Consider the following 24,770-nt stretch of genomic DNA (forward strand, 5'->3'; position numbering starts at 1 on the left):
TGTTTGCCTGGCTGTGTTTCGGTTTGAAGGGTGGGATATGGCGTAAATTTACAGGGTACAGAGGAATAACACCTGAATCCTCAGGAATGGCAACGCATGGGGGGTATCTGGGCGAAATAGTATACTCTGTTATGTCCATGGTACTGTTCATGTCTATAGGCGACAGTTACCACTTTCCATCAGGTCAGCTTGTTTGCCATTCTAAGTTGTATAAAAAATATATATAAATATAAATTGCTATTTAATATCTTTATTATGGAAATGGATCCATCACAAAGTACTTCAGAGATAGCTGCAGGCTTTGCGGTAAGTGATAAAACTGTATTAATCCATTTGAATCGAACTTGCAAACACGCGTCCACTGCTGTGTTACTTTACTCAACCGACACAATAATGAAGAGATTTTAAACTGAATCATTACTTGTGATGAACAATGGATACTGTACGATAATCGGAAGCGCTCGTCGCAATGGCTGAACCCTGGAGACCCGGCCAAATCCTGCTCTAAACGAAAATTGACTCAGAAAAAGTTACTTGTGAGTGTTCGGTGGACTAGCGCCGGTGTCGTTCACTACAGCTTTCTAAAATCTGGTCAAACGATTACAGCAGATATCTACTGTCATCAACTGCAAATCACGAAGGAAGAACTAGCTGCTAAACAACCGAGATTGGTCTATCTCTCTAGGCCACTGCTGCTTCACGACAACGCAAGACCACAGACTGTTACAATTGGAATGTCTGCAACATGCACCATAATATACTCCCCGGACCTTGCTCTTACAGATTACCACTTTTTCTGGAATTTGGATAACTTCTTACAAAGAAAAAAATTCAACTCCGACGCGGCAGACCAAACCGCCTTCAAAGAGTTTATTGTTTCTCGCCCCAAGGTTTTTTTAGTAAAGGTATCAATGAACTACCTATGCGATGGTAAAAGTGCATAGATAACAACGGTGGTATATATAGGGTCCTTCGCTTTTTCTATTTTTGAGGAGCAAAATCAATCTCTGAAATTGACGCGTTCTAATTAATGTCAATTATGGCTGACTAGTAGAGACATCTAGTGACCAGAAGGCTGACATTTATTGAATCGACATTCACAACAAAGCGTCAGGACTAACTTACCAGTCGTAAGCAATTTCACAATTTCTTTTAATTATATATATTTTTATTTATTTATCTATATAATATAAATTGCATAGTTCTAAAATTTAAGAAAGTAATCAATTTCTTTATTTCTATATAAAAATGTGAAATTAAGGTAGGTATATGTATTTCATAATATTAATTACATTTTTTTTAGTAAATAAACCCTTAATATTTTTAAACGAATAACTAATATAATAACACACATTCACATAACGTAACGTGATTGAATAACATCGGTAGTCAGTAGTGACATCTGTCAGAGTAATTTAAATATTTAATTTGTGAAAGCAAACTTTTCAAGTTGCTCGTAGTTCTTTTGCTTTCATTATACAGAACAAAATTATCGAGTATAATTTACCATAATATAATTGAAATTTTAATAATTCATATTTATAATATTTATTTTAATAGTTTGAGTCATTGAACATAATCCTAATTTAGTTATTAAGTCTGTTAAAAGTATAACTTGTTACAGTAAGTGGTGCCATCTACATTGTTCAGTATGCGGTATATTAGTTTCACACACATAATGTAGATGTCGTGGCGGATATAAAATCGTTAACATGATTGATTAATATAAAAAATATTAAATTGTTTATAGTACTTAAACTGTATTGTTCGATGGTGTATTTTAAATTGTAATAACAATTATAAATAAAATAATTCAGAAATCCAATTAAAATTATATTTTTTAAATGGCTTTTTCTTTGGCTTAAAATTAGTAAATATTTTACCAGTCATTATTAATTTTAGGCGTGTCGGATTAGCCTATTGTGAATCGTTGATCCTGTTTTATTGTTTACTAAATTATTATAATTACTAGTTTTTTACCCGTAAATTTGTCCGTAAAAGTCGTTTGCTTGTGCACCTCTGTCCCATTCGTGTTGCAACCGTAAGGCAGTTCTGTTTGCATGGCTGTTTCAGTTTGAAGGTAAGGATATGGTAGTGAATTGAGAGTACTGCTCATGTCTATAGGCGACGGTTACCACTTTCCATCAGGTGGGCCGTCAGCTTGTTTGCCATTCTAAGTTGCATAAAAGTGAAAGGGGGAAACCCCCAAAAAAAGGTTAACAACCCCATTGCTAGGGGTGGGGCTGTCAAACCCTATTACTAATAATCCCTTTCCTCCCCTATATACCCCATTAGGTTGACATACTGCTGCTGGAAGTTGCCTCTAAAATATAATTTATTTTCTTTTCTTAAATATAATTTGTAGTACTGCTCGTCATTGCGCATTATACGATAGATGCCCCGATATCTCCCTAACCTTTTTATTGATCATTGTAATTATTCAATTCCTTTTGATAAAGTTTGAAACGATGATGAAACGATCATATCTAATTTATAACGTACATACATTAATTAGGTTCATTTACGTAGTGACAAAAAATTAAGACTTACCAACAAAATATGGTAAAACATGCCATACGATATAAAAGACTGGATTAATTTATACTAATAATAAGTATAATAGGAGTAGAAAGAATGACCTAGTTGCTCCAATAATATAATTAAAAATTGTGTTCCGCAAAAACCCGAAAAAACTAGTTATTTTAATTAAAAACTAAACAGATTTTGATAAAATTTATGCAGGTCCAATTTATAAATATACTCTTTCAGATAAAAAAGAAATTCCCAAATCGGCTTAGAACTAATGGAGTTATAAATATATATATATATATATATATATATATATATATATATATATATATATATATATATATATATATATATATATATATATATATATATATATATATATATATATATATATATATATATATATGCTAAAAACAAATCTAAATTACGTTATAAATTATATATATTAATATCAATTTATTTTCATAATAATTTATGAATTTACAAAATAAGTATTACTCATTCAACGCCCTGGGTGGTAGTAATCATTGAAAAGAAAAATTACGATACCCTTTTGGGGAGGGCAGCCATGTTTGGAAAGTGTATATGAATGGAATTGTGGTACATAATACTACCAAGACAAGCATTGTTATTTTAATGTCGACCACATGGAAAGTAATAAAGGAACAAAAAAAGAAAAAAGATAACTGAAATAATGTAACTGGCAACGGTACAGACACAATGAGACGGTAATAAAAAGTTAAATTCAAAAAGGGAAATTTTCTTTGCAAGATGTGATGACAGCTGAACTAGTAACATGATTATGAAGGCGTCATGATATGATTATAAATATCTTCGAAATTAGGGAAATAATACAAATAGTGTAGGTATGTAATTCAATTTTATTACAAATAGGTACATGTTTGTTCTTTGAAAACTTATCCATATATTTTACTTTAATGTTACTTTACACGTTACAGGAACAACATAACACATGTGGCACGTATGTACAAAGCATGGAAACGGTCACAGTCTCTTTACTTATACAAAAATATCGTTAAATAAATTATAAATTCGTAACGCGACAGTTCATAGCGAGTAGCCCATAGAATTCCCTGACAACTCTTAAAGACTTAAAGTTGGCATACATTGTTTTTAAAATCGGGTTACCACTAACCTCAAATTAATTCATATCTAATATACTATATTGCACATAGATTAACACGTATACGTAATAAAGAGAATACAGAAAAATTGTCTAAAAGCAGAGCCGGGTATAATGGTAGAAAAGATCCACTGCCGAACAAAAGTCTCTCCCTTGGAGGCGGATTGGCAACCGCAGTTAGTATTTTGAGATGTTTCAAGTGGGACGCTACGTCCAAATTAGGATTGACAGCTTATTTCAAATCGTGTCAATAGATTTTTCTATAGCGATATGCCTGTCTAAGAAGTAAGTCCACGAGGCAGGCGTATTTAGATCACAAATGTTTAGCGACTCTTTCAAGAATCTCTGAAAATAGTTAACACTATTACATGTTTTGCAGATATTTTAATTTTTATAATATGTTAATTGATACTGATGTCATTTTATTTTGATGATTATATATTCTAAAAATTTTACTATTACATACATACATACATATCTGTCACGCCTGTCTCCCATTAGGGTAGGCAGTAACAATGGAACGCCAAATGCTTCGATTCAAACAAACCTCTTTCGCTTCTTCCACATTCATCAATCTTATTAATAAAGACAAAAATAAATTTAAGTAAAAAAAAATTAGAGATAAAAATTAAAAGCAGACTTCATGTTTAGAAATAGATAAGGAACAACAAAAATACTCGTAATTTACTAGTTTCATAAAATAATATTTAATAAAGTGACTCGGAGATGTTTATATCGGTATATACGCATATACCTACATAGGGTCTCAGTATCGGACAGTTACCAACCACCTACCATGGTTAGGTTAATTATGGAAATACAAGAGGTTACTTTCATAAAGAGGTATCAATACTTGTAAATTAAGGCATTGAGACTTTGATAGAAAATAGTAATGACCTAGGAAAAGATGGGCAGCTTCGTCATCACTCTATACACATTATTACAATAAAAAAATATATTCCCATACAAAAGTTACGCTCAAAACTGTCCCGAATTAAAATTAAAATAAATAACACATGGCAAGACAAGAGTAATGTCGAGGAACTAATGCATAGAATGGTTAACTGAGTTTTTGGTGACATTTTTTGGTCTCTGATTGTACATAATATTGAATTTTCAAATAAATTCTCTAAACACTAGAGTTTTATGTCCCGCGTATAATTAACACGGTGTACAGTCAACTTTAAATAGTTACTACTAATAGATGTGTCTTGTAACAAAATTAATCTAAATTGCAAAACCAACATTACATTTATGATGTCAATATCTTTACGATGTACAAGAAAATGCAAATAATCAGATTGTTAACGTCAAATTATATTGTGGGTACTACCATTAGAAATATATGCCTCTCTCCTTTGGTATTATCAGACAGAGAACAATAGAAAATACTAAAGTAATAGTAAATTGTTCTACATAAATACCTAAAATGTGTCGTAGTGAAAAGTTATAATTCAAACAGAAATAAAAATATTTGTAATAACAATTCTTTATAATTTTAGCATATTATGCCTATTAAGAAAAATAAAATCTAATAATATTTTGATACATTTTTATTTCGAGGTAATACAATTTAATTTGATTGTACCTCAATTCAATCAAATTTGCATTTAAGTTGCTGTAACAGATACGGACTGGAAATATACGTACTATATATATACAAAGTTAAAAAGAAGCCTCAGCATCCTTCTACGAGAGCGTTCTAAAGATGATAAAAAAATTTCAGTCTACATAGTAACACGACGTTTCTAATTTTCAAAGTCAGTATGAGAGAAAAATTTTCCTTCGAGAAAAATATTTCGTTTGACTATTGAGAAACATTCCTTCAAAAGAATGCTGATGACTCCTATTCCACCCTTCATAGTATACGATTGTGTGTAGTTACCGCTAAATAAATCAACACAAATTAATTGTTCCGTAGTAACAACTTGGTCAAATAATTCATGGACCTTAAATTATTAACAATGCCTACAACTTATGTACAAAGTCACATCGGTTTCAGATCAATCTAACTACCAACAAGTAGCAGTGAGCAATTATTTGTAAAGAAAGAAAAAATTTATGCAATGAAAATGTTTTTATACATTATGTAATTTAGATACGGAAAAATTCCTCATTTTAAATGTAACTCTACCAATTTACAATACGTTTGTGGATTCCATTATTTTATTTAATAAGTAATAATATTCTTCGTGGTAAATATTTGATTTTTATTTGAGGAGATTTTTGTCTTATATTAATGTATATGTCAAATATGTCAATGAATTGTTACTCAAATATAATAAAATAAATAAAAATTATATATCTTTATTAAATACAATTTCAATGAAAAGAGAACTGTACTATATTAGTATTATATTATAATAAAATTAAAACATAATTTCACATGAATTATAGCACGGTTTGTATATACGTAGGTTTCGAATAATGTTGCTATTGATTTATTTTATCATTGTCAATTTTTACAAAAATATTTGGTACCATAGACAATGCTATATAGCCTTCTCTCGCAGTCAACCTTTATAAAAACAAACGTGTAGTTACGCGGCGACAAATATTGAAAATAACTATAAGTTCATAGTTAAAGTGACAGAGTTATTCGAAATCGTATCATGTTACCTACTTATAAAACTAAAATAAACATACATATATATTTATTAGAAAATAAATATATATTTAATAGAATAGCGTTGTATGAAATCTGCATTTAGTTACTAGTCTACGTTAATGTATTTATTTTGTATTTATTTATTCATTAGTACATACCATATATGTGTACATGGCGGGCTTAATGCTAAAAGCATTCTCTCCCAGTCAACCATAGGGAAGTGTCAGAATACTCGAAAGCGGCACTAGTAATTATTGATATATTATACATACATACTAAAATTACATATATAAACGAATAAATATATATGAATAACAAATACACTTACACATATATGATATATACTACATTATACACGAAATTGAGAATAATATAAAGTACTCACTGCTCGGATAAAGTAAAAAAGTGAGTATGAATGGTTTTTTTTAAAGTAAATGTATCACGAGATTAATCTGAAATTGATGTCACAGCAATCTCCGGTGTGGAGAGGTTTTCCATCCTAGCTAATATGTACAGAGCGAGGTTAGGTTGGCTGCTGTGTGCCTAATAGCCTACCAGTCGCGTGGTTAGGGCGGCCGGTAGTGCAGCGACGCGCCGCCCGGCGATCGATCTAACGTTGGTACCCTGCGGATAGATGGCGCCACTATTCACACATGCGTATCATAAACTACACTTTAACATACAAAATAATAACATATAACATACTTTCTAATACAAAAGCAAGGTGTAATAACGCTTGTCAATTTAGACAATTGTTTTGAGGAGATGGTGTCTGAAGTAGAATGAATGTAAGATTATTTTGAATAACCTATTTAGCAATCTTTAACTCTATGAGATCATCAGTTGTTAAAAATAATAGTAGTTAGTAAATATTACGTTTAGAATGTGAGACGACTCAACTCTGTAGGTATACAAAGAGCCTTTCTTGTGTGTAACTATAATTTAATCGTATTATATTTGGACACATAGAGGTAAAATTTAAGTTGTACGTTAAACTGGCAGTCTGCGTATACGCATATAGTATACTATAGAATATATTAGGGCAAAAATTCCACAAGAATTCGAAAATGACATATAATTGTGTGCTTCTCATACTAACTTAACAGCTGGCGCGTCGTGTTAATATAGTTAGGCTAAAATTATGTCGGTTTTCATTATTCTTTTGATGAGAATGTTTAAAAAGATGCTAACGATTTTGATTTCACCACGCACCTATAGGTAAGCTACAGATTCTATTTCAGATACCATCTCGTGGTGCAACTGCATCGCCGGGTTATACGGAATGATAGTTATATGATTTGTATAAAGCGTCTATGTTACCCTCTAGCTGCATGTCCCTTGAACTAAATTACCCTTGCCAATATAAAAAAAAAACAAATAATGTGACCACTTTCTAGAGACTTTAACGCTATGGAAGCTAAATAGAACCGTAATGTAAGCATCGTGGCGTTTCATGTTTTTTTTTTTTAAATTGTGGCCCATGTGATCACGGTAAAGAATCTAGGTAAAACTACTAGACGTAGAGAACAATACATGAAGCTGTGGTGAACAATGTGTTCAGTGCGTTCGTTTAATATTTAAATTGAACAGGAATGAGTTTGCAACTTGAACAAATCGTTCACACAACGTGGCTACGAACTGATACTGATGGCAACACGACGCCACGACGCCACGACGCCACACTCGGTGGAACCTTGAGATAACGTAAGACATAAGCAAACACACGGCGCGCGAAAAGTTACTCAGTTTATACAGAGAAACGACATGTTTACTATAGACGGCCTTAATTAGGTTGCACGGACTCGGTGACGAGTTTAAAAAAAGAGAAACAACATAAAGCATAGGATGCTAAAATAATATTATGCATTAAGCCGATATGCGGTACGTGAAGTTGTTTTATTCAGAGCTGGCTAAACTAATAATAATTTCTACTCAGCAGGGCAGAGCAGTGCAGAAATATAGAGAAAGCATGCGGATAGTTCGTGAAGGAAAAATCTGAGACGGCATGCGTGTCTTCGGGAGCGCTGCCCGTGTCGATAGTAACAGATGGGATCGTGAAGGAGGATGGTGGCACCGTTCTGTACTCACATATCGGCTTGGTGGCGCGCTGCGGGCAGCAGCAGCAGCGGCGCGCCGCCGCCCCCCGCGCCGCCGCCCCCCGCGCCGCCCGCGCCCGCCTCCACCGCCGCGTACAGCGGAGGCAGCACCTTGTGCGAGTGTGCCTCCACTGCGGACCAGCACACCACACACGTTATAAGACGCGCGCGACCACACACGGCACTCACACACAACTCCACGTACCGGCGAGCGCGCCGCCGCCGGGCCGCCCCACGCCGCCGTGCCCGCCGCCCATGCTCTTCGGCTTGCGCTTGCGCGTCTGGATGCCGTCCTTCTTCATGCTGAGCGGCCGGTTGACCTGCAAGCGAGCGCGACACATGTACCACGGGCACGAGCACCGCGCGTCTCGTCTCGTCGCGCGGGGAAACTCCTCGTAATCTGCCGCCACGCGGTCCTATCATCCTTTAAACAAGCGTATCTACTACGAGGAGATAATTGATAAAAGATTATTTATCTCATTATGAATATTCGTGGTCGCACGATGATAATTCTCTATCAGTCGGTAGCCCCGAGTTTTATCTCGCGAGATTAGATGAGACCCTGTGTTTTGATTTTTTATACAGGCCCAATATTTACCGAGGAGTTCCCTGATAACTGCGCTTGCAATGGTCTGCGATTAGATACCTGGCGCTTTGTCGCTCGCCATCTAATCAGGGCCGCCCGTGGTCGATGCACAATCACCGCGATAGTTCTACCACGATACCGACAGTTCAGTATTATCTAGTATCACAAAATACGTCATTATTATCGAACTACGGGTATCAGGGTTCATGTAGTTCCCAGCTGATACTTGTCACTCATATGTTCTCGCCGGGGTGGGCAACCGTTGGCTGTATCTTTTGCGTGCATGTGCTAAACGGCACTACTACGTTCTTCGAACCACAATTGTTATGTTATCAAAAGTGAAGATGTAGTACTTACATTGTGGAGTTTGTAGTAGAGTCCGCAGGCGTTGCAGACCGGCTCGCCGTTGTGGTTGCGCCGCCACAGCGTCGTGTTGGCGGTGCGGCAGTTCGCGCACGTCACGCCCATGCGACGGTTGCCGTTCGTTGGCTGCTGACACATAATCAATACATATTGAATGATTTGCATGCATTGTTAAAAGAGCAACACGCAAGTTTCTTGCTCGTTCTTCTTGTGATGAGACAGCTTTCCGAACGAGCGGTAGATTAAAAAAAATGTAATGACTATTCAAAAGTGCTTCAATGTAAGTTTATTTGAATAAATGATTTTCTATTCTATTCTATTCTATTCTGTACAAGTCCATAACACTTCCTACGTGTTTTCAGTTACCGTTCGTTGAGGATATATATCAAAGATTACATAGACTATTCTACCCTTCAGACCAAACTACAGAGTACTCATTACTGCTTCTCAGCATATACCTATGTGTAAGAATAGTCTTGGCTAAAAAACCTTTTCGGATATATCAACAATGTTTTACCGCTCATGTGGTTTGTCAAAAATTAATCTAAAAACAAGTGCAAAATTGTATTAAATGCTTCAAGAAGTGGATTTTGCTTCGCAAAATAATACACGACTGCCTTGTTATAACCGAACTGTTTAAAAAAAAATTACCAGCAGTGTCACTTGGGATGATATACTGATTGTAACAAAACTGAATACATCCAAATCTGTCCAGATATTTAAAAGTTATGTTAGAATAATAGAACTTACATACATACATGAATCATGAAAATACATATTACTCTTTTTTAAGGCAGTCGTATAAATATGGGAGAGCATACCAATGCCTGCTGCGGTTTCGTCTTCTGCCCCTTGAGCGGGGGTCGGTTGACGCCGTTGATGCGCGTATAGAGGCCGCACGCGTTGCACAGGTAGTGGCCGGTGCCGTCGCGCCGCCACAGCGGCGTGGTGCCCGCCGCGCAGTTCACGCACTCCTTCATTTCCCCTATCCCGGCCATGTCTAATTCAAACAGTATTTATTTTTCAAATCATCACATCACCAAACGTAGATTACTTGTATTTATTAAGTACAAAATGCTCACTTCACTTACAGTTTCCCAAAACGTGTAGTGAGCCATAGCTTGATGTTACAAACTTAAATATTTTTAAACAACATTTAGAAAATGTGTCTAATTTGTTATTAAAAATACTAATATCTGATAACGCAGCAGTCGGAGAATTGAGCAGAGAAATAATCTAATAAGTGGGAGCAAACTGAGGTCGTTATTTACACGTTGATTTAAAAAAAAATTAAGTGGAATTGCTCTTGCAGTGAAATTCCAAATAGATTGTTCAAATATTAAATATTTAGGTGATTGACTAATACTAATTCATGTGTAAACAAGTCTGAATGGATTTGAATTAAATTTTGTTAAAAAAGAACTATACTTTAAATACTATTTTGATAATTAAATAAAATTTGATAACATCTTTGTCTACTTATGTTTCTTACTTTTTTTTTTTATCTAATTGTTGTTTAAGCAAAGTTATTTTCTACCTTACTGTCGTTAATATTTAAATGTGGAGGCGACTTTATTTGTTAACGCTTTAGTAGTTCAACCAATAGTAATGAAAATAGTATATATTTAGTACTGTGTTTAGGGGGACAAAGTCTACTTTCATTTTAGGCGTTAACTGTCCACTGCTGAACATAAGACTTCCCCTGAGGAGAGTTTTGCCAGTAATTGCCACGCTTGGCAAGCAGGTTGGCGACCACACTTAGGCTTTTAGAGATATTTTAACGGGGTATCGCTGCTCATCACTCTACCATTAATTTTCTTTAGTTATCTCTTACGACACCCACAGTAAAGAAAGGGATGGCCTATTCTATGCCGGGATCACACGAATGCAAAGTATACTTTGCAATTATTATACAGTGGTACCTCCACATACGAGTTTAATTCGTTCCGAAACCTTGCTCGTATGTCAAATTGCTCGTATCTCAAAGCAAATTTCCCCATTGAAATTAATCGAAATGCCATTAATCCGTACTCCCATAAAACCACCTAGGTTGTTTTTGTTAAGTGTTAGTCTGAGGTGGGAGAAACTGTTAGACACCAACGTCCACGCCGCATGTTGGGGTCGTGTGCAGCGGTGTAGTGTGCAATTCGTCGTATCTCAAATCTTGCTCTCGTCTCAAAGCAAAATATCGTTCGCTCGGCGGCTCGTATCTCAAAACACTCGTATATTAGGGCACTCATATATCGAGGTACCACTGTATTTTTTTTTTATTGCACAATAAAACTTTGTAAAAATGACGAGTTTAATGCCATATGGCATTATGTTCGGAGTCTAAGGTAAAAACTTTTAAGTCATTAAATAGCTTACTAGGATCGAAGCCGTCGTCGATGGCGAGCAGGTTGGGTCCGGGCCAGGATTGCGCGGGCGGCGCGTACCCTTCGGTGACCAGCAGCCCGCCCTCGTAGCCCGACACCGGCACGTAGTCCACGGTGCCGCCCTGCGTCAGGTAGTGCTCGCCGCCCACTTTGTACTGCACTGTGTTACCGTGGGTGTACAACGTCACCTGGTACAGATTGATTTATTTTTGGTACCAATTTGTGTAAATCCATCCTAATTTTTCTTAAATAGGATTGAACTGACGATGTGTTTGTCGCTTCTTAACAGAAAGTTCGTCTTCCCCAATTATGTAGATCGATATAATATGGGTAATATTTATTGGACGCTTGCAATAACATTATTGTTGCACGTTTACATTTTGTAGCATTCACTGATAGCTTAAGAAATAAAATTAGAAGAGAATGTCTTAGGTCCCATATTATTTATAACATATATTAATGAACTGCCAAAAACAACTGACCAATATATGATACTATTTACTGACGATGCAACACTTTTGACTAAAGAAAAATCTATTATCAATGCAATAAAAGTTACTAATAAAGCATTAAAAGATATAATTGACTGGTTAGATGCTAATAATAATAAACCTAAATTTATGAGATGCAAGATATATAATGATAAAATTCTATATCCATACAGAAAATTTAAATATTTCATACAGTAATAATGACGTAGAACAAGTGAATAATATGAATTTTTCAGGAATAGCTATTGACAACTTCTGTAATTGGAAATTACAAATTGACAACGTATGTAAAAGAATAAATAAATTTATATTTATACTTCGAAAAAATAAAAATTTCATTGACAGAAAGATAGCAACTATGGTTTATCACAGCCACGTGTTCTCAATTCTAAGATACGGATTAATAATATGGAGAAACTCAACAGGTACTAAATGAGCATTCACAGCTCAAAAGAAATGCATTCGATCAATATTTAATCTTAAATGGAAAGATTCTTGTAGATCAATTTTCATCAAATATAAATTACTAACATTACCATCGCTATACCTACACATTCGAAATGGGTAAATTTATTCGAAAATACTACACATATTTTGAGAAAGATTGAAGAGTGTTTGTTAAAGAAATAGATAACTACTCATGGTACCTCGACATAGACTCGCATTGTGCACCAGGAATTGTTACTAGATGGCAGTTAAAATATAATAAATTAACGACAGAATACAGAGACCTGACAATCAAAATATTTAATGAGAAACTTTACAATTGGCTTACTGAGAAATGTGTTTTATTATCTTTTAATGTAAAATTTTAAGGACAAGTTTCAAATTCAATATTTGCACACCACACGGTTGTATGCAGAGATTTTGTTTTTCATATAAAATACTTCTAATCTATTGTATCTACTTGTATTCATGCAAATTCATTAGGAATTTGTATGAAATCTACGATCTAATAAGAGTTTTGTGATTGATATTAAAACAATAAATAGTTACTAATACTTACTTGTTGCGAATTTGGACTAGGTGGGGCTTCGTAAACTGCTTGCGTTTGTGGCACTACGGAGCCGTACACGACGTGCGTTCCACGAGTAGTTAGCGAGGAGGAGGACAGCGTCGGGTCGCTCCGGTACATCAGCTGACCAGGCGGCGACTCGTCGCCGCGCGGGCCGGCTCCCGCCGCCCCCGACCCACTGCCGTACAATGTCAGCAACTCTTTGCCTCCACTAGCATACGCGCTATATCCTGCACCACCGTACTGTGGGCTCTGTCCAGCGTAACTGTATCCACCGTGCACAGATGTTACCGGTTGTAAACTCGCGTAAGTAGTCGGCCGCGGCTCACTGTCACTGCGCGTTTCATATTTGACAGGTTGGTAGGCCACCCCGACCGCCTGCTGGTTACTCAGTGACGTGGTTTGTATCATTTCCAAAGCATTAGAAGCGGCCGCTTGATCACTCAATACCGTTCCGTACTGCCGTCCGTCACTTTGCCCACCTGGAACACCTTCGGATGCCGTTGCGTATACTTGCAACTGTTCTGCTTTCTCTTTATGTGCGAGATAGGCTTCGTGAGCGTGTTCCTCTGCCTCGCCTTCCTGCGTTACCACTACGTGATGCGGGGGCGCTCCGTAACGGAATGCTAGTCCACGACGGTAATCAGGTCTTTGAGGTGGAACACGTGCATATTGTTGTTGCAAACGATCTACAACTTCGGCTGGGGAAGAAACACCTCTATAGGTTTCCTGTTTAAATACATGGTGGCGACCTTCCGATTCCGCTTCGGCTAATCGTAATCTCTCATCTTTGTAATGTTGCTGCACTGCATCGCGGGGCTCGCCTTCTTCCAGCTTAGGTGCGTATTGTTGAAGATGGTGCTGTTGCTGCTCATGTTCTATTTGAGACTCTGGGGGTTCGTCCTTAACACTGTCATCGTTGGGTATCTCCGCAGGATCTGTGGTGATGTGACCGGCGGCTGTAATTGTGCGAATCGCTCGCCGCGATGTGATGACAGACTGCGAGTGAGAAGGCGGAGAGTGCTCCCGACCTGCAGCCGCTGGCTCCGAGACACCCTCTTCTGGAGGTTGCTGCTGCTCTTGTTCTATCCGCTCCTCACTTTTAACTAACTGCAGTGCTTCCGCTGCAGCTTCCTCTTCGCGCTGCTCCTCGTTTCCACCTCGTACCATTGAAGTAACGTTCTCCATTTTCTGTTGAAAGTAAGACTTGTGTTACTTATAACGAAGAATTATATTTTTACGTGTTCCGTTCTAACGAATTATGATTTGTACACAGTATGTAGGAAGGCTACATTAGACCGGAAATGGTCGGCTCGGAAACAAATATGAGGCCGTGGTCGGCGCCGGCGCTGTGCCGCACGTCAGCGCCCGCGCCCCGCGCCCCTTCGTGTTTGCTACATTTAAAAGTCAATGGACTTTAACAACTCTCTTAACACCAAATCATAGGTTCGTTATTAAAATCTTTAATTTTATTAAGAATAATTACACAAGCCTTGTAAATTACGTATAGTAGTTTTATATATATATATATATATATATATATATATATATATATATATATATATATATATATATATATATCTTTTGGAACTTGTGTTATAGACCAAAGTGCTCTATAAAATGACTTGTAAATGCTATCTTAAATATTTTTTGTTTTATTTTTTTTTTTTTTTGCTACATTGACTACTTTTCTTACTCTTTATTCTATATCCAACCATGAAAATAGATTTGCTAAAGTGTAACTGAAAAAAAAAGCGGCGATAAAATATTCTGCTGCAGTATAACAAAATTAAGTACCATGTTACAAAACCGAGACAACGATGGATTCTTTATGGAATTTTGTAGTGATTTATAGCATATTATTCGAGAGTTTTATCGAATAGTGAGAACCGGTAGACATCATATTTTTTTTTATATGTGAGAATCATTTCCACTGTTGTGCTCATAGGTAATTATTTATATTAGAGCGTGACACAGCACGGCACCGCGCCGCCGCGCTCTGTGTTGCGACGGAAGACTACGCCGAGCGTTTGTGTGCGCAGCGAGAACAAATAATCACGGCCACCACGCGATTGCAGACTTTTTATTCTTCAGCTTAAGGTTAGTTTTAAGCCTCGAGTAAACTATTTCCAAAAACCACATCAAATTTAGTCACAAACCTGAGTGCGTTAGAGTGCAATTTGATTCGGCGCGAGCCCGTTACCTACGCGTTTCCGTTGTCGTTTGACAGCCCCGCGGTGCATGGCTTTACCGGCGCGATGTTTGCTCAGTATACTGATGGTACATGATAACCATACGGGTCCAACGCTGCTTGATAACAATTTCGTAGTGTTAATAGATCTCTTTGTATCTATTTGACTGCGTGTGCTCGAAGCGATGGAGCTATTAGCTCACTCGCACTACACAAAACGAAACCATGGCGTTGTTTGTGTTAATTTTGATAATAAAGCATCTAATAGGGATCTGTTATAAGGATAAAATAAAGACTTCTAAGTTTCATTTAAATCTCTAAATAATTTAAAGATTTAAAGAAGAAGAAGAAGAGAAGAAAGAAGAAGACAAATTTTGTAGTAGTTATGCGTTTTCCTAAATATTTAAAGGTACTTTATATCTTTACTTGGATACTAGGTTATTACCACACACACAAAATTTTATAAAAGTATATTAAATAGTTTTTCTACGATGCGTACACAGATATGAAAAATGTTAATTAAAAAAAATAAGATGTCTAATATAAAATACTACATTTTTTTTATAAATAACATACATATTTTAAAAATATTACTCCTCTCGTTACAATTTTAAACTAAGTTAAGAAAAGAGGAGTTTAAATTTGCCTTTTTATATTTCTCATGCGTAATGTGTATTGTGTTGCATATTCGTATTATACGATACCTTCGGCAGTTCTAAATCAATATAAGGTTTTTTTTTTTAATTATAAGTTCGCTTTTGTATTGTTACAAGCAATATTAAACAGCAAGTCAAAGTGTGTACGAAAAGACACAAACGCGTTTGTCCCGCACAGAGAATCTAATTCCATTTCAGTTTGTTCCTGTGAGGTCAAACAAAAGGTCAACCATCAAAGCATGTTAATACCCAAAAAAAGCAGTGATTTCAGTAGTGACAAAATTAAAATGAGACTAAAATAGAAGTAAACTGTTCGAACGTAAATATTGATTATAAAATATATTTATAGTATATATATTAAACGTCGTGTAGTTCCCGGCATAGAATGGGCCAACACTTCCTTTCCCGCGGGTATTGTAAGAGGCGACTATGGGAGCTTATGGTGGAGGGACAAGATAGTTATTTTATAGTTATATATTAGTTATATAGTTATTATTATATATAGATAGTTAGTTATATTTCATGTACAGAATTGAACTCTCTACAGATTTATTATAAGTATTATTTACCTATTCCCCAACACTCGAACCCTTATTCATATGAATGTCAAACGTCCTACAAACCTAATTTAACTATTGAAGTGTGTTGTCTCTTTCTTTTACATTAAATTCCCAATTGGAAAGAAAGTGACAAAAAGTGAGACTTCAATAGTCAGAATAGGTTTTTTTTTGATGGGTGAAAAAGGGATCGTAACCCCGCCTACGCTAACGGGATACGCTGGCGGAGCACCAGTGAAGGGTGATAGATGAGAATGAAAACAGGCCAGTTAGCCCATCATGATGAATTCATCGGTAATTAACCATGACAGTTTCCAGGAGGAACCGTGAGGAGGTCGACCTGGTTGGGTATATTGCTAGAAATGGGATTCTCAGTCTTCATTATTAACAATCCCTTTCCCCCCTCGTTATAGTCAGAATAGGTTTATAGAAGGTTTTAGTTATTAGTTATAAGGGAATATGTAAGTGTATAAATGACTATAAAAACGTATTTGTGTATTTTTCGCCTCTTAGTGACTTACACGAAACGAAATTTAATATGGCATAAAATTACGATGTAAAATTATCGTTATTAAAACATAAGCCTTTTTTTATATTGAATCGAGAATCGAAATCCTAACAGTGATCCTCACTAGTCCTTACTAATATTATAAATGCGAAAGTGAGTTTGTTTATTATTTTACATCGCTTTAACGACATAACCTAGAGTTATAATATTTGGTACACACGTTCTATAAAGAGTGGAGAAGAATATAGGCTACTTTTTCTCCCGGTTGCGTGTCTGGGATATGTTTATATCCCGGACACGCGGACATGATTGCAGGTAAAAACTAGTTATAGAATAAATACATCTATGATTATTTTAACATTGTTTTGATTGCTACTTTTGCATCATTCTTATAAAAAAAAAAAGAAATTTTAACATTGTTTTAAGATATAAATACCTAATTTGTTATAATTGTATTACATATTTAGAATAGAATATAAATATCTATAGGTAATTAAACTTTTTTATAATAATATAAAATTAAATTTTTGGACGATTCTATCGCTGGGTTTTCAATATACCTACTTATTGTTGTTATCTGCTGAGAATATTCACAGGAAACACTCTTTTAAAGTAATTTTTTTAATATAATTTAGGTATTCAGCTGTGTGTGTGTGTGTACTATATATATTAATACCAATTAAAAAAAAAACTCATGAATTAGCTTGGATATACCAGGTCACTCAGAAAGTATTTCGAGAAAAAGTTGTTATGTATGTGAGACTGGCCAGTTATAATTTATTAAAAAATATGATTACTTATAAGTAAAAATAGGTACGTTCTAAATTCAAAATTTCCCTCCACATTTATTGCGAGCTAATTAAAACTACAGTGTCTCATTGAAAAATGGATTTGCGTCGAGAACATTTTCGCGCTGTGATTTTTTACGATTTTAAGTGTCGCCTGAAACCGGACGAATTCTACGACAGACTTCAAATGGTCGCAAAACTTTCTGAATGTCCCACGTGTGTGGTATAATTTATACAGTTTACTGCTGGGTCTCTAGTAATTTTATCGTGTTCAAAGCCTTCATAACTCTTACATTTTCTATATTTATTTTTAAAGAGAGAAATAATAATTTATTTAGTGATTAATTTCACACATTATAACAAAAAAAAAAACATTTAAGAAAAATCAAAAATGAAAAGAAAAGGCACTAAAATGGTGTTACTCAGCTGTAAGCCATGTTCTTTGGAACATGACGCTGATTTTCAGTGGCACCAATTTATTACAACACATATACAATACAATTTATACAACAAATATATATACTAGATTGATTTGGTAATAACAAATGGTGTGCAAAGTACGTACAAAATTAATAACAGTAACTTTATTTTAAAAGAATCTTGGATAAACAATTAAAATATAAAAGTTGAAGTCTTTTAAATGCCACCCTCGTTAGATTACAGTTCCCATCATTATCATAGCCTCATTGAGACGATGAATCGGTTTATGGCGTTATGTCACTACAGCCTGGGCAGGTGTACACGTACCTACATGTGAGTAGGTACATGCGTGCCCTAAAAACCTTTATTACGCCGCAACGATGATATATTGATCTATATATTCATGTTAAGTTTAAACAATGTCACGTGTAGAATTATAAGATTATTAGCTATTTCCGTAACATCCCATGACACTAATTTATCCTGTATTCCCGTGTGAATTTCATAGGGAAACTCAACAATAAAACATTGATTGTAATAGGCGACGCAAAGCGCAAATACTTTACTTAAATATATTTGGGAATTTCAACTAAAAATGTCATTTGTTCTCTTCCTTATATAAGAGATGAACAAGTAAATTGTGCTCCGTAAAAAAAACAGCGATTTTAATAATTACAAAACTATTTTTTTATTGTTATATATTTAGTAAATACACGTTATATTTAAATGTAATAACTACTGATTTACCTTACGTGTAATTTTGTTGCGAACATAAAGTAAATTTAACACATATTTATTACATTAAAATATTAATAATGACTAACTTAAATATTCTAATTTCAAAATTTTTTTAAAATAATTTTTTTTTTTCTATGTTTCATAGATTCACAAAAAAATGAATGATCAGTCCCATTCATGATCCGTACCTGACCCAAAGGTCCCCATGACACTTGCGGCATTTCCGTGTCGGATTGCCAGAGATATCCTTTGAGCCAGATACGAACCAGAACGGCGACTTTTTATGACACTTACGAGTAGAATGGCAAACAAGCTGGTGGCCCACCTGACGGAAAGTAGTAACCGTCACCTATAGACATGAGCAGTACCATGGACATAACAGAGTATACTGTTTCGACCATGATACGCCCCATGCGTTACCATTCCTGAGGACTCAGGTGTTATACAGTTATAGTTATAACTCTGTAAATTATATATATATATATATATATATATATATATATATATATATATATATATATATATATATATATATATATATATATATATATATATATATATATATATATATATATATATATATATATATATATATATATATATGAATTTACAGAGTACAGAGGGTACTCTGTAAATTCACGCCATATCCGCACCCTTCAAACCGAAACACAGCCATGCAAACACAACTGCTTCACAGTAGAAACACGAATGGGACAGAGGTGCTTAAGCAAACGACTTTTGTGCAAAGTCAATCTCTGGTAATGCACAAATTGATAATAAGATGTTTTGTAGATACATCACATTGGAAAAAATTTAATTTAAAACTATAGTTTAGTATTTTCAAGTAGATATTGGGATCAATCGCTACAATTTGGTTCCAATCTATCATTTAAGTCTCAAATTGAAAAACCACATTACAAAATCGGTTCAAAATTAATAAAGATATCGCGTAATATGTACGCTGAAAGTACATGAAAGTTGAGCACCGATTCCTTTCGGAAAATGAAAACTAAATTAAGCACTTCGTTTTGTACTTTTTACACCTCGTATAATGTGTATTGATGTAGAATGATAAGTTCTATCGGCCGTGTGGTCCCGGCATAGAATAAACCACCCCTTCATTTCCCGTGGATGTAGTAAGAGACGACTAAGGGAGAGCGAGGGATTGACAGCAGCGTCTCTTTTAAAACATCTCTAAAGCCTGACTGCGGTTGCCAATCCGCCTGCCAAGCATTTCATTTACTGGCAAAACCCCCCAAGGGGGAGGCTTATGTTCAGCAGTGATATAATGATGATGGTGGTAATGATTGCGAAGATATAACGCTCTATACTCCTCAAAAATGACACATAAGAGGTATTATGGGTGTCACAGTGTATTTTGTGATGAGCGTGTTTATAATCGACGGTTACCGCCTTCCATCAGGTAGGCTGTCAGCTTGTTTGCCATTCTATTTAAAAATACCTCTTAGCTACCTTTATGATTCAACCATTATTTTTCCATACATAACAAGAACAAAGGTAAAGTAATTTGATTCTAGCCATATTTCAGTAACATAATTTCATCACCATCATCATCACTATTATATTAGCTATAAACTGTCCACTGATGAACATAGACTTCCTCTACAAAGAGGAAGTTTTGCCAATAATTGCCACGTTTGGCAGGCGGGAAGGCGACCGTAGCTAGAGTTTGGTGATTGTTTAAGAGGGACGCTGCTGCCCATCCCTTGTCTATTAAATTTCCTTAGTCGCCTTTTACGACTGTCACGGGAAAAGAAGGGATGGCCCTTACTATCACGGGTTTATTCGTGTTTCTACTGTGAAACAGTTGTGTTTGCATGGCTGTGTTTCGGTTTGAAAGGATATGGCGTGAATTTACAGGGTACAGAGGAATAACACCTGAGTCCTCAGGAATGGCAACGCATGGGGGTATCATGGGCGAAACAGTATACTCTGTTACGTCCATGGTACTGCTCATGTCTATAGGTGACGGTTACCACTTTCCATCAGGTGGGCCGTCAGATTGTTTGCCATTCTAAGTTGTATAAAAACAAACGTTAAATCAAAAGTATTTTTTTGCTTTACAAATAAAAAGACTTCAATTGATAAAATTAATATAGGCTCAACACGGGAGCAAAGCCTATTGATCTAAAAAACAATAAGGTATCAAATTGTATTTAGAATTACTGATTTAATCGCGTAACATAACCGAAAAACAAATACAACCTACTTTAGGAAGTTATTTAAAAACCTTAAGACCTTAGAAACCAAATAGGTATTTTCCTTTTTAGAGTACGTACTCGTACTTTGACATCCGTTGTACAAAGGACTGTGATCGACTGAACACATCAGATATAGTTTTCAAATGATAAATATTAGATAAATGATTTGATCTCACGTAAAACCGATATGAGGAGATAAAAGTTTCGCAACAATTTTATATAAACTTTAATATTTTTTTATTATACTATGTGACTGAAGGAACAATGAAAGAGTATATCACGAACACTGTATATATATATTTGAACTAACAAAAAAGGTGTCAATATATATATATATATATATATATATATATATATATATATATATATATATATAATGTAATAAATAAATATCAAAAATAATGTGAAAAGGAATTATATAAAATACTAATATGTATATAAAAACGCCAGCTAGTTAAGCTTCCAGCTACATACGACCTAAGAAAAGTGGTAACTGTTGCAAATCTACCTAAATGAAATGAATACCTAGGTGTCTAACTTGTGCTACATGACATCGATTCTTTGCTAAATTTCATGATTATAGGTCAACGGAAAATACCCTATAGGTTTTGATTCCCTTTGCGAATGTTAAAATATGCGATATAAATGGAACATAAACGGCCGTGTCTATAATTTGCGTCAATTTTTTAAAGAAGCTTAATTTTTTCACTGCGTTAAGAGATTGCAAACCTGAATATATGATATTAAACTTAACTTAATACCTCCACGCGTTCCTTAGAAAAAGGATCTTGCCATTCGAACGGATGGACAACGAAGTGATCCTACAAGAGTTCCGATTTTGGCTTTGAACGTACGAAAACCTAGAACACTTCACAGGAAAAACTATTAACTATTCCAAAATCTTTTGACGTCGTTTAATGAGGATTTCGCAAACTTATTTATCCGCGACCATGTCTACCGTATAAGCGTTGGCCAATTCTTGCTGTGCAGTATTGGAAGAACAAATATAGAATGAGAGTATGTACTCAGTTCTTTCGAACACTCGCAAAAGGACATCAAAGAAGGTTACGTGACTACAACCATTCTAGAATTGTCTACCTCAGTATCAACCACAGGCTTTACTCACAGTACAGAATGGAAATCATTCGGTTGATGCTGTTGACAGTCGTAGCAACAGGTGTCGTTTTAAGTTCATAATTCATTATAGAAAACTTTCATACTGCTGTACAATTACATTTTCATAACACCTGACTGGTTTTACCGTATATGTAGTGATTAATTTTAATTATCAATGTTGATTATCATCATTATTATACCTATCAATGTAAGCAAAATTTTTTTTTCCATACCGATTTGTTCTTCACAAAAATATTTTAGATGAATGCTATTTAAATTCAAGTTTTTTTTTTATTAGTAAGATGTACAGCAAATTATGCACAATGCATCTTTTCGATTTTTATTCCATTTTGTTTAGTGGATTTTTTTTTCTTATTTTACATTCAAATTCTGTTACTTTTTTGATTAGATTATTTTACTATAACCAACATAAATTATAACTTCCTTAAATTATGTTGCTGTCGACAGGGTTTACTCTTATATTAATAAATAATTTTGTTACAATTACAGCTATTTTTTTTAAGCTAAATCGTTTTATTTAAATATATAATTTACAAATTTGAACATTTGTAAATGGACAAGTTATATATAGTATGATAGAAGTTCTAAAAACGTCCATATACTGGGAAAGGATTATGAAACTATTTCTTTTTGGACAAGTAATCATTATTAAACGAGATTAAAATAAGCAATACAGTGTCAGGACTAGTTTATTTGTAAATAACGAAAAATAATTTGGAGTATTCAAAGGATTGTTGAAATATTGTCCGTTGAGGAGGGAGTAGTTTGTTGTTTCTTTCTTTCAAGTATAGGGATTTGATTGGAGGCTCATTTACGTAGGTAGGTACATGTAAGTACTTACAATATTGCAAAGAACATAGTTTCAATTCACACCTTGTTGCAATCCAAAAAAGAAAAGTACCAACTTGATGCGTCATGCTAGAAAAGTATAGTTCGCACAAATGAAAAAATTTCCTCCGCTTTTCTTTAGCTACGACTTCGCATTTCTACTTCAGTGTGTTTTAACAAACCAAGTAATTTGCTTTTTGTTACCTTAATAAAAAAACACGTAAAAATCACTTGAGATCCGTGAGCCGAGGGTCCGACAGTAACCGGCCGTGTTAGAAGCGAGCACTAGCACATGATCGTCGGTGTCACTCACTAAGTCCACGCGTGCGTCGCTGTCTCGCACGTACCCGCAGCCGGCGACGCACCGCACCGTATGCGCGACTGTGAGCCCTCCGCTTCGCTCTACACAGCTTACAGTTACAGGCGGTAGGACCGACTCACGTAGGGCTGCCACTTCACTCATATTTTACACAACCATTTATTACTGCGCCCTACGTATCCTTAAAAGAGTGAATGAGAAGCAGACATTAATTAAAATAATAGAGAATAGAAGAAGCAAAATGCTGGACCACTTTATACGACATGACGATTTTTTTAAGAGCATAGTAGAAGGAAAAATAGAGAGCAAAAGAGGAAGAGGAAGAACGAGGAATAACTATACGGGACAGATAAAAGAAACTCTAGGTGTCATGTCGTATAGGGAGGTTAAGGATAGAGCTGGCTGTAAGAAGATGCATGAATTAGTTGCACCGACAAGAGGAAACTCTTAAATGAAAAGAGAGAGTATCGTTTATAAATGTATATACAATCCGTATATTTAATATATTATATAGCCTAAATAATTGTGTTTAGAAGAATGAAATTGCGTAAAAGTTTCTTATTTAGTGAAAGATTTTATGAAAATTCATGCATTATATAAGTTTAAATAGGCGCAACTGCTTCAATTGCAGATACCGAAGAAAAATTTGCTACTTGTATATAATATCATTATATACAAGTAGCAAATTTTTCAAATGAAAAAAAATGGTTTAAAATTATCCCAAGATTAAAAAACATTATTCCACTTAAATACAAATACAACTTTAAAAAATAAATTAGATGCGTAGTTTTAACTGTCAGTAGGTTCACTCTTAGAGGCTATATTTATATATATAACAATTAGTCGCAGTGACACTGGGATACTGTTCTCAGTTTGTAGCGCTTGACAACCTTAGCGCTTGTGTTTGTGTGCGTGAGCGCGTGTGTGAGTCCACGCCTATTGGTGGTTGCGCGCACGTCACTCCATACTCGTGTTTTGAATCGACGTTTTTCCACCTCCTCAACATTTTCATGCACTTTTCACGTTTGCAGCGAGTTATAAATTTAATAACTATGTACAATAATACCCCATAATTCAATATTATGATACAATATCTTTATTTCGGTAGCAAATAAAATTAATACGTTAATTTATGTTCTAAATACCATATATTAATTTATATATTTCATCATCAAAGCATTCTTTGGAGATCAACGTCC

The 24,770-nt window shown here is 35.1% G+C and overlaps 2 protein-coding genes across 4 annotated transcripts; one reads left to right on the plus strand and one right to left on the minus strand.

Annotated features, from left to right (window-relative positions):
* Window positions 1-261: 261 nt before the first annotated feature.
* LOC113513574 (histone-lysine N-methyltransferase SETMAR-like) lies at window positions 262-944 on the plus strand. The gene is made up of 2 exons (XM_052894152.1): window positions 262-306; window positions 459-944. The coding sequence occupies exons 1-2, from the start codon at window positions 262-264 to the stop codon at window positions 942-944; spliced, it is 531 nt and encodes a 176-aa protein (XP_052750112.1).
* A 2,448-nt stretch (window positions 945-3,392) lies between these two features.
* LOC113514052 (transcription factor GATA-6-like) lies at window positions 3,393-23,645 on the minus strand. 3 transcript variants are annotated; one of them, XM_031913932.2, is made up of 8 exons: window positions 23,457-23,645; window positions 13,199-14,398; window positions 11,694-11,889; window positions 10,148-10,326; window positions 9,321-9,452; window positions 8,583-8,697; window positions 8,370-8,508; window positions 3,393-6,905 (listed from the first exon to the last, which is right to left on the minus strand). In XM_031913932.2, exons 2-8 carry the CDS (start codon window positions 14,393-14,395, stop codon window positions 6,848-6,850), a joined length of 2,016 nt encoding a protein of 671 aa, XP_031769792.2. In that variant the 5' UTR covers window positions 14,396-14,398; window positions 23,457-23,645; the 3' UTR covers window positions 3,393-6,847. The 3 variants fall into 3 exon arrangements, with proteins under 3 accessions (XP_031769792.2, XP_031769795.2, XP_052750109.1); XM_031913935.2 differs by lacking the exons at window positions 3,393-6,905; window positions 8,370-8,508; window positions 8,583-8,697 and having other exon boundaries at window positions 9,273-9,455; XM_052894149.1 differs by lacking the exons at window positions 3,393-6,905; window positions 8,370-8,508; window positions 8,583-8,697 and having other exon boundaries at window positions 9,273-9,455; window positions 23,266-23,645.
* Between the last annotated feature and the right edge of the window lie 1,125 nt (window positions 23,646-24,770).

Source organism: Galleria mellonella, unplaced genomic scaffold (assembly GCF_026898425.1).
Source record: "Galleria mellonella isolate WM207_F2 unplaced genomic scaffold, CSIRO_AGI_GalMel_v1 utg1917, whole genome shotgun sequence".
Lineage (NCBI taxonomy): Eukaryota > Metazoa > Arthropoda > Insecta > Lepidoptera > Pyralidae > Galleria > Galleria mellonella.

What these genes read in the sequence shown, in the direction of transcription:
- LOC113513574 (XM_052894152.1), top strand. Translation starts at nt 262, where the DNA reads ATGGATCCATCACAAAGTACTTCAGAGATAGCTGCAGGCTTTGCG. An exon ending in AGATAGCTGCAGGCTTTGCG is followed by an intron (nt 307 to 458) that starts GTAAGTGATAAA and finishes GATAATCGGAAG; the next exon opens with CGCTCGTCGCAATGGCTGAA.
- LOC113514052 (XM_031913932.2), bottom strand. Translation starts at nt 14,395, where the DNA reads ATGGAGAACGTTACTTCAATGGTACGAGGTGGAAACGAGGAGCAGCGC. An exon ending in CTAGTCCAAATTCGCAACAA is followed by an intron (nt 11,890 to 13,198) that starts GTAAGTATTAGT and finishes AATCTGTACCAG; the next exon opens with GTGACGTTGTACACCCACGG. An exon ending in CGAAACCGCAGCAGGCATTG is followed by an intron (nt 9,453 to 10,147) that starts GTATGCTCTCCC and finishes ATGTGTCAGCAG; the next exon opens with CCAACGAACGGCAACCGTCG.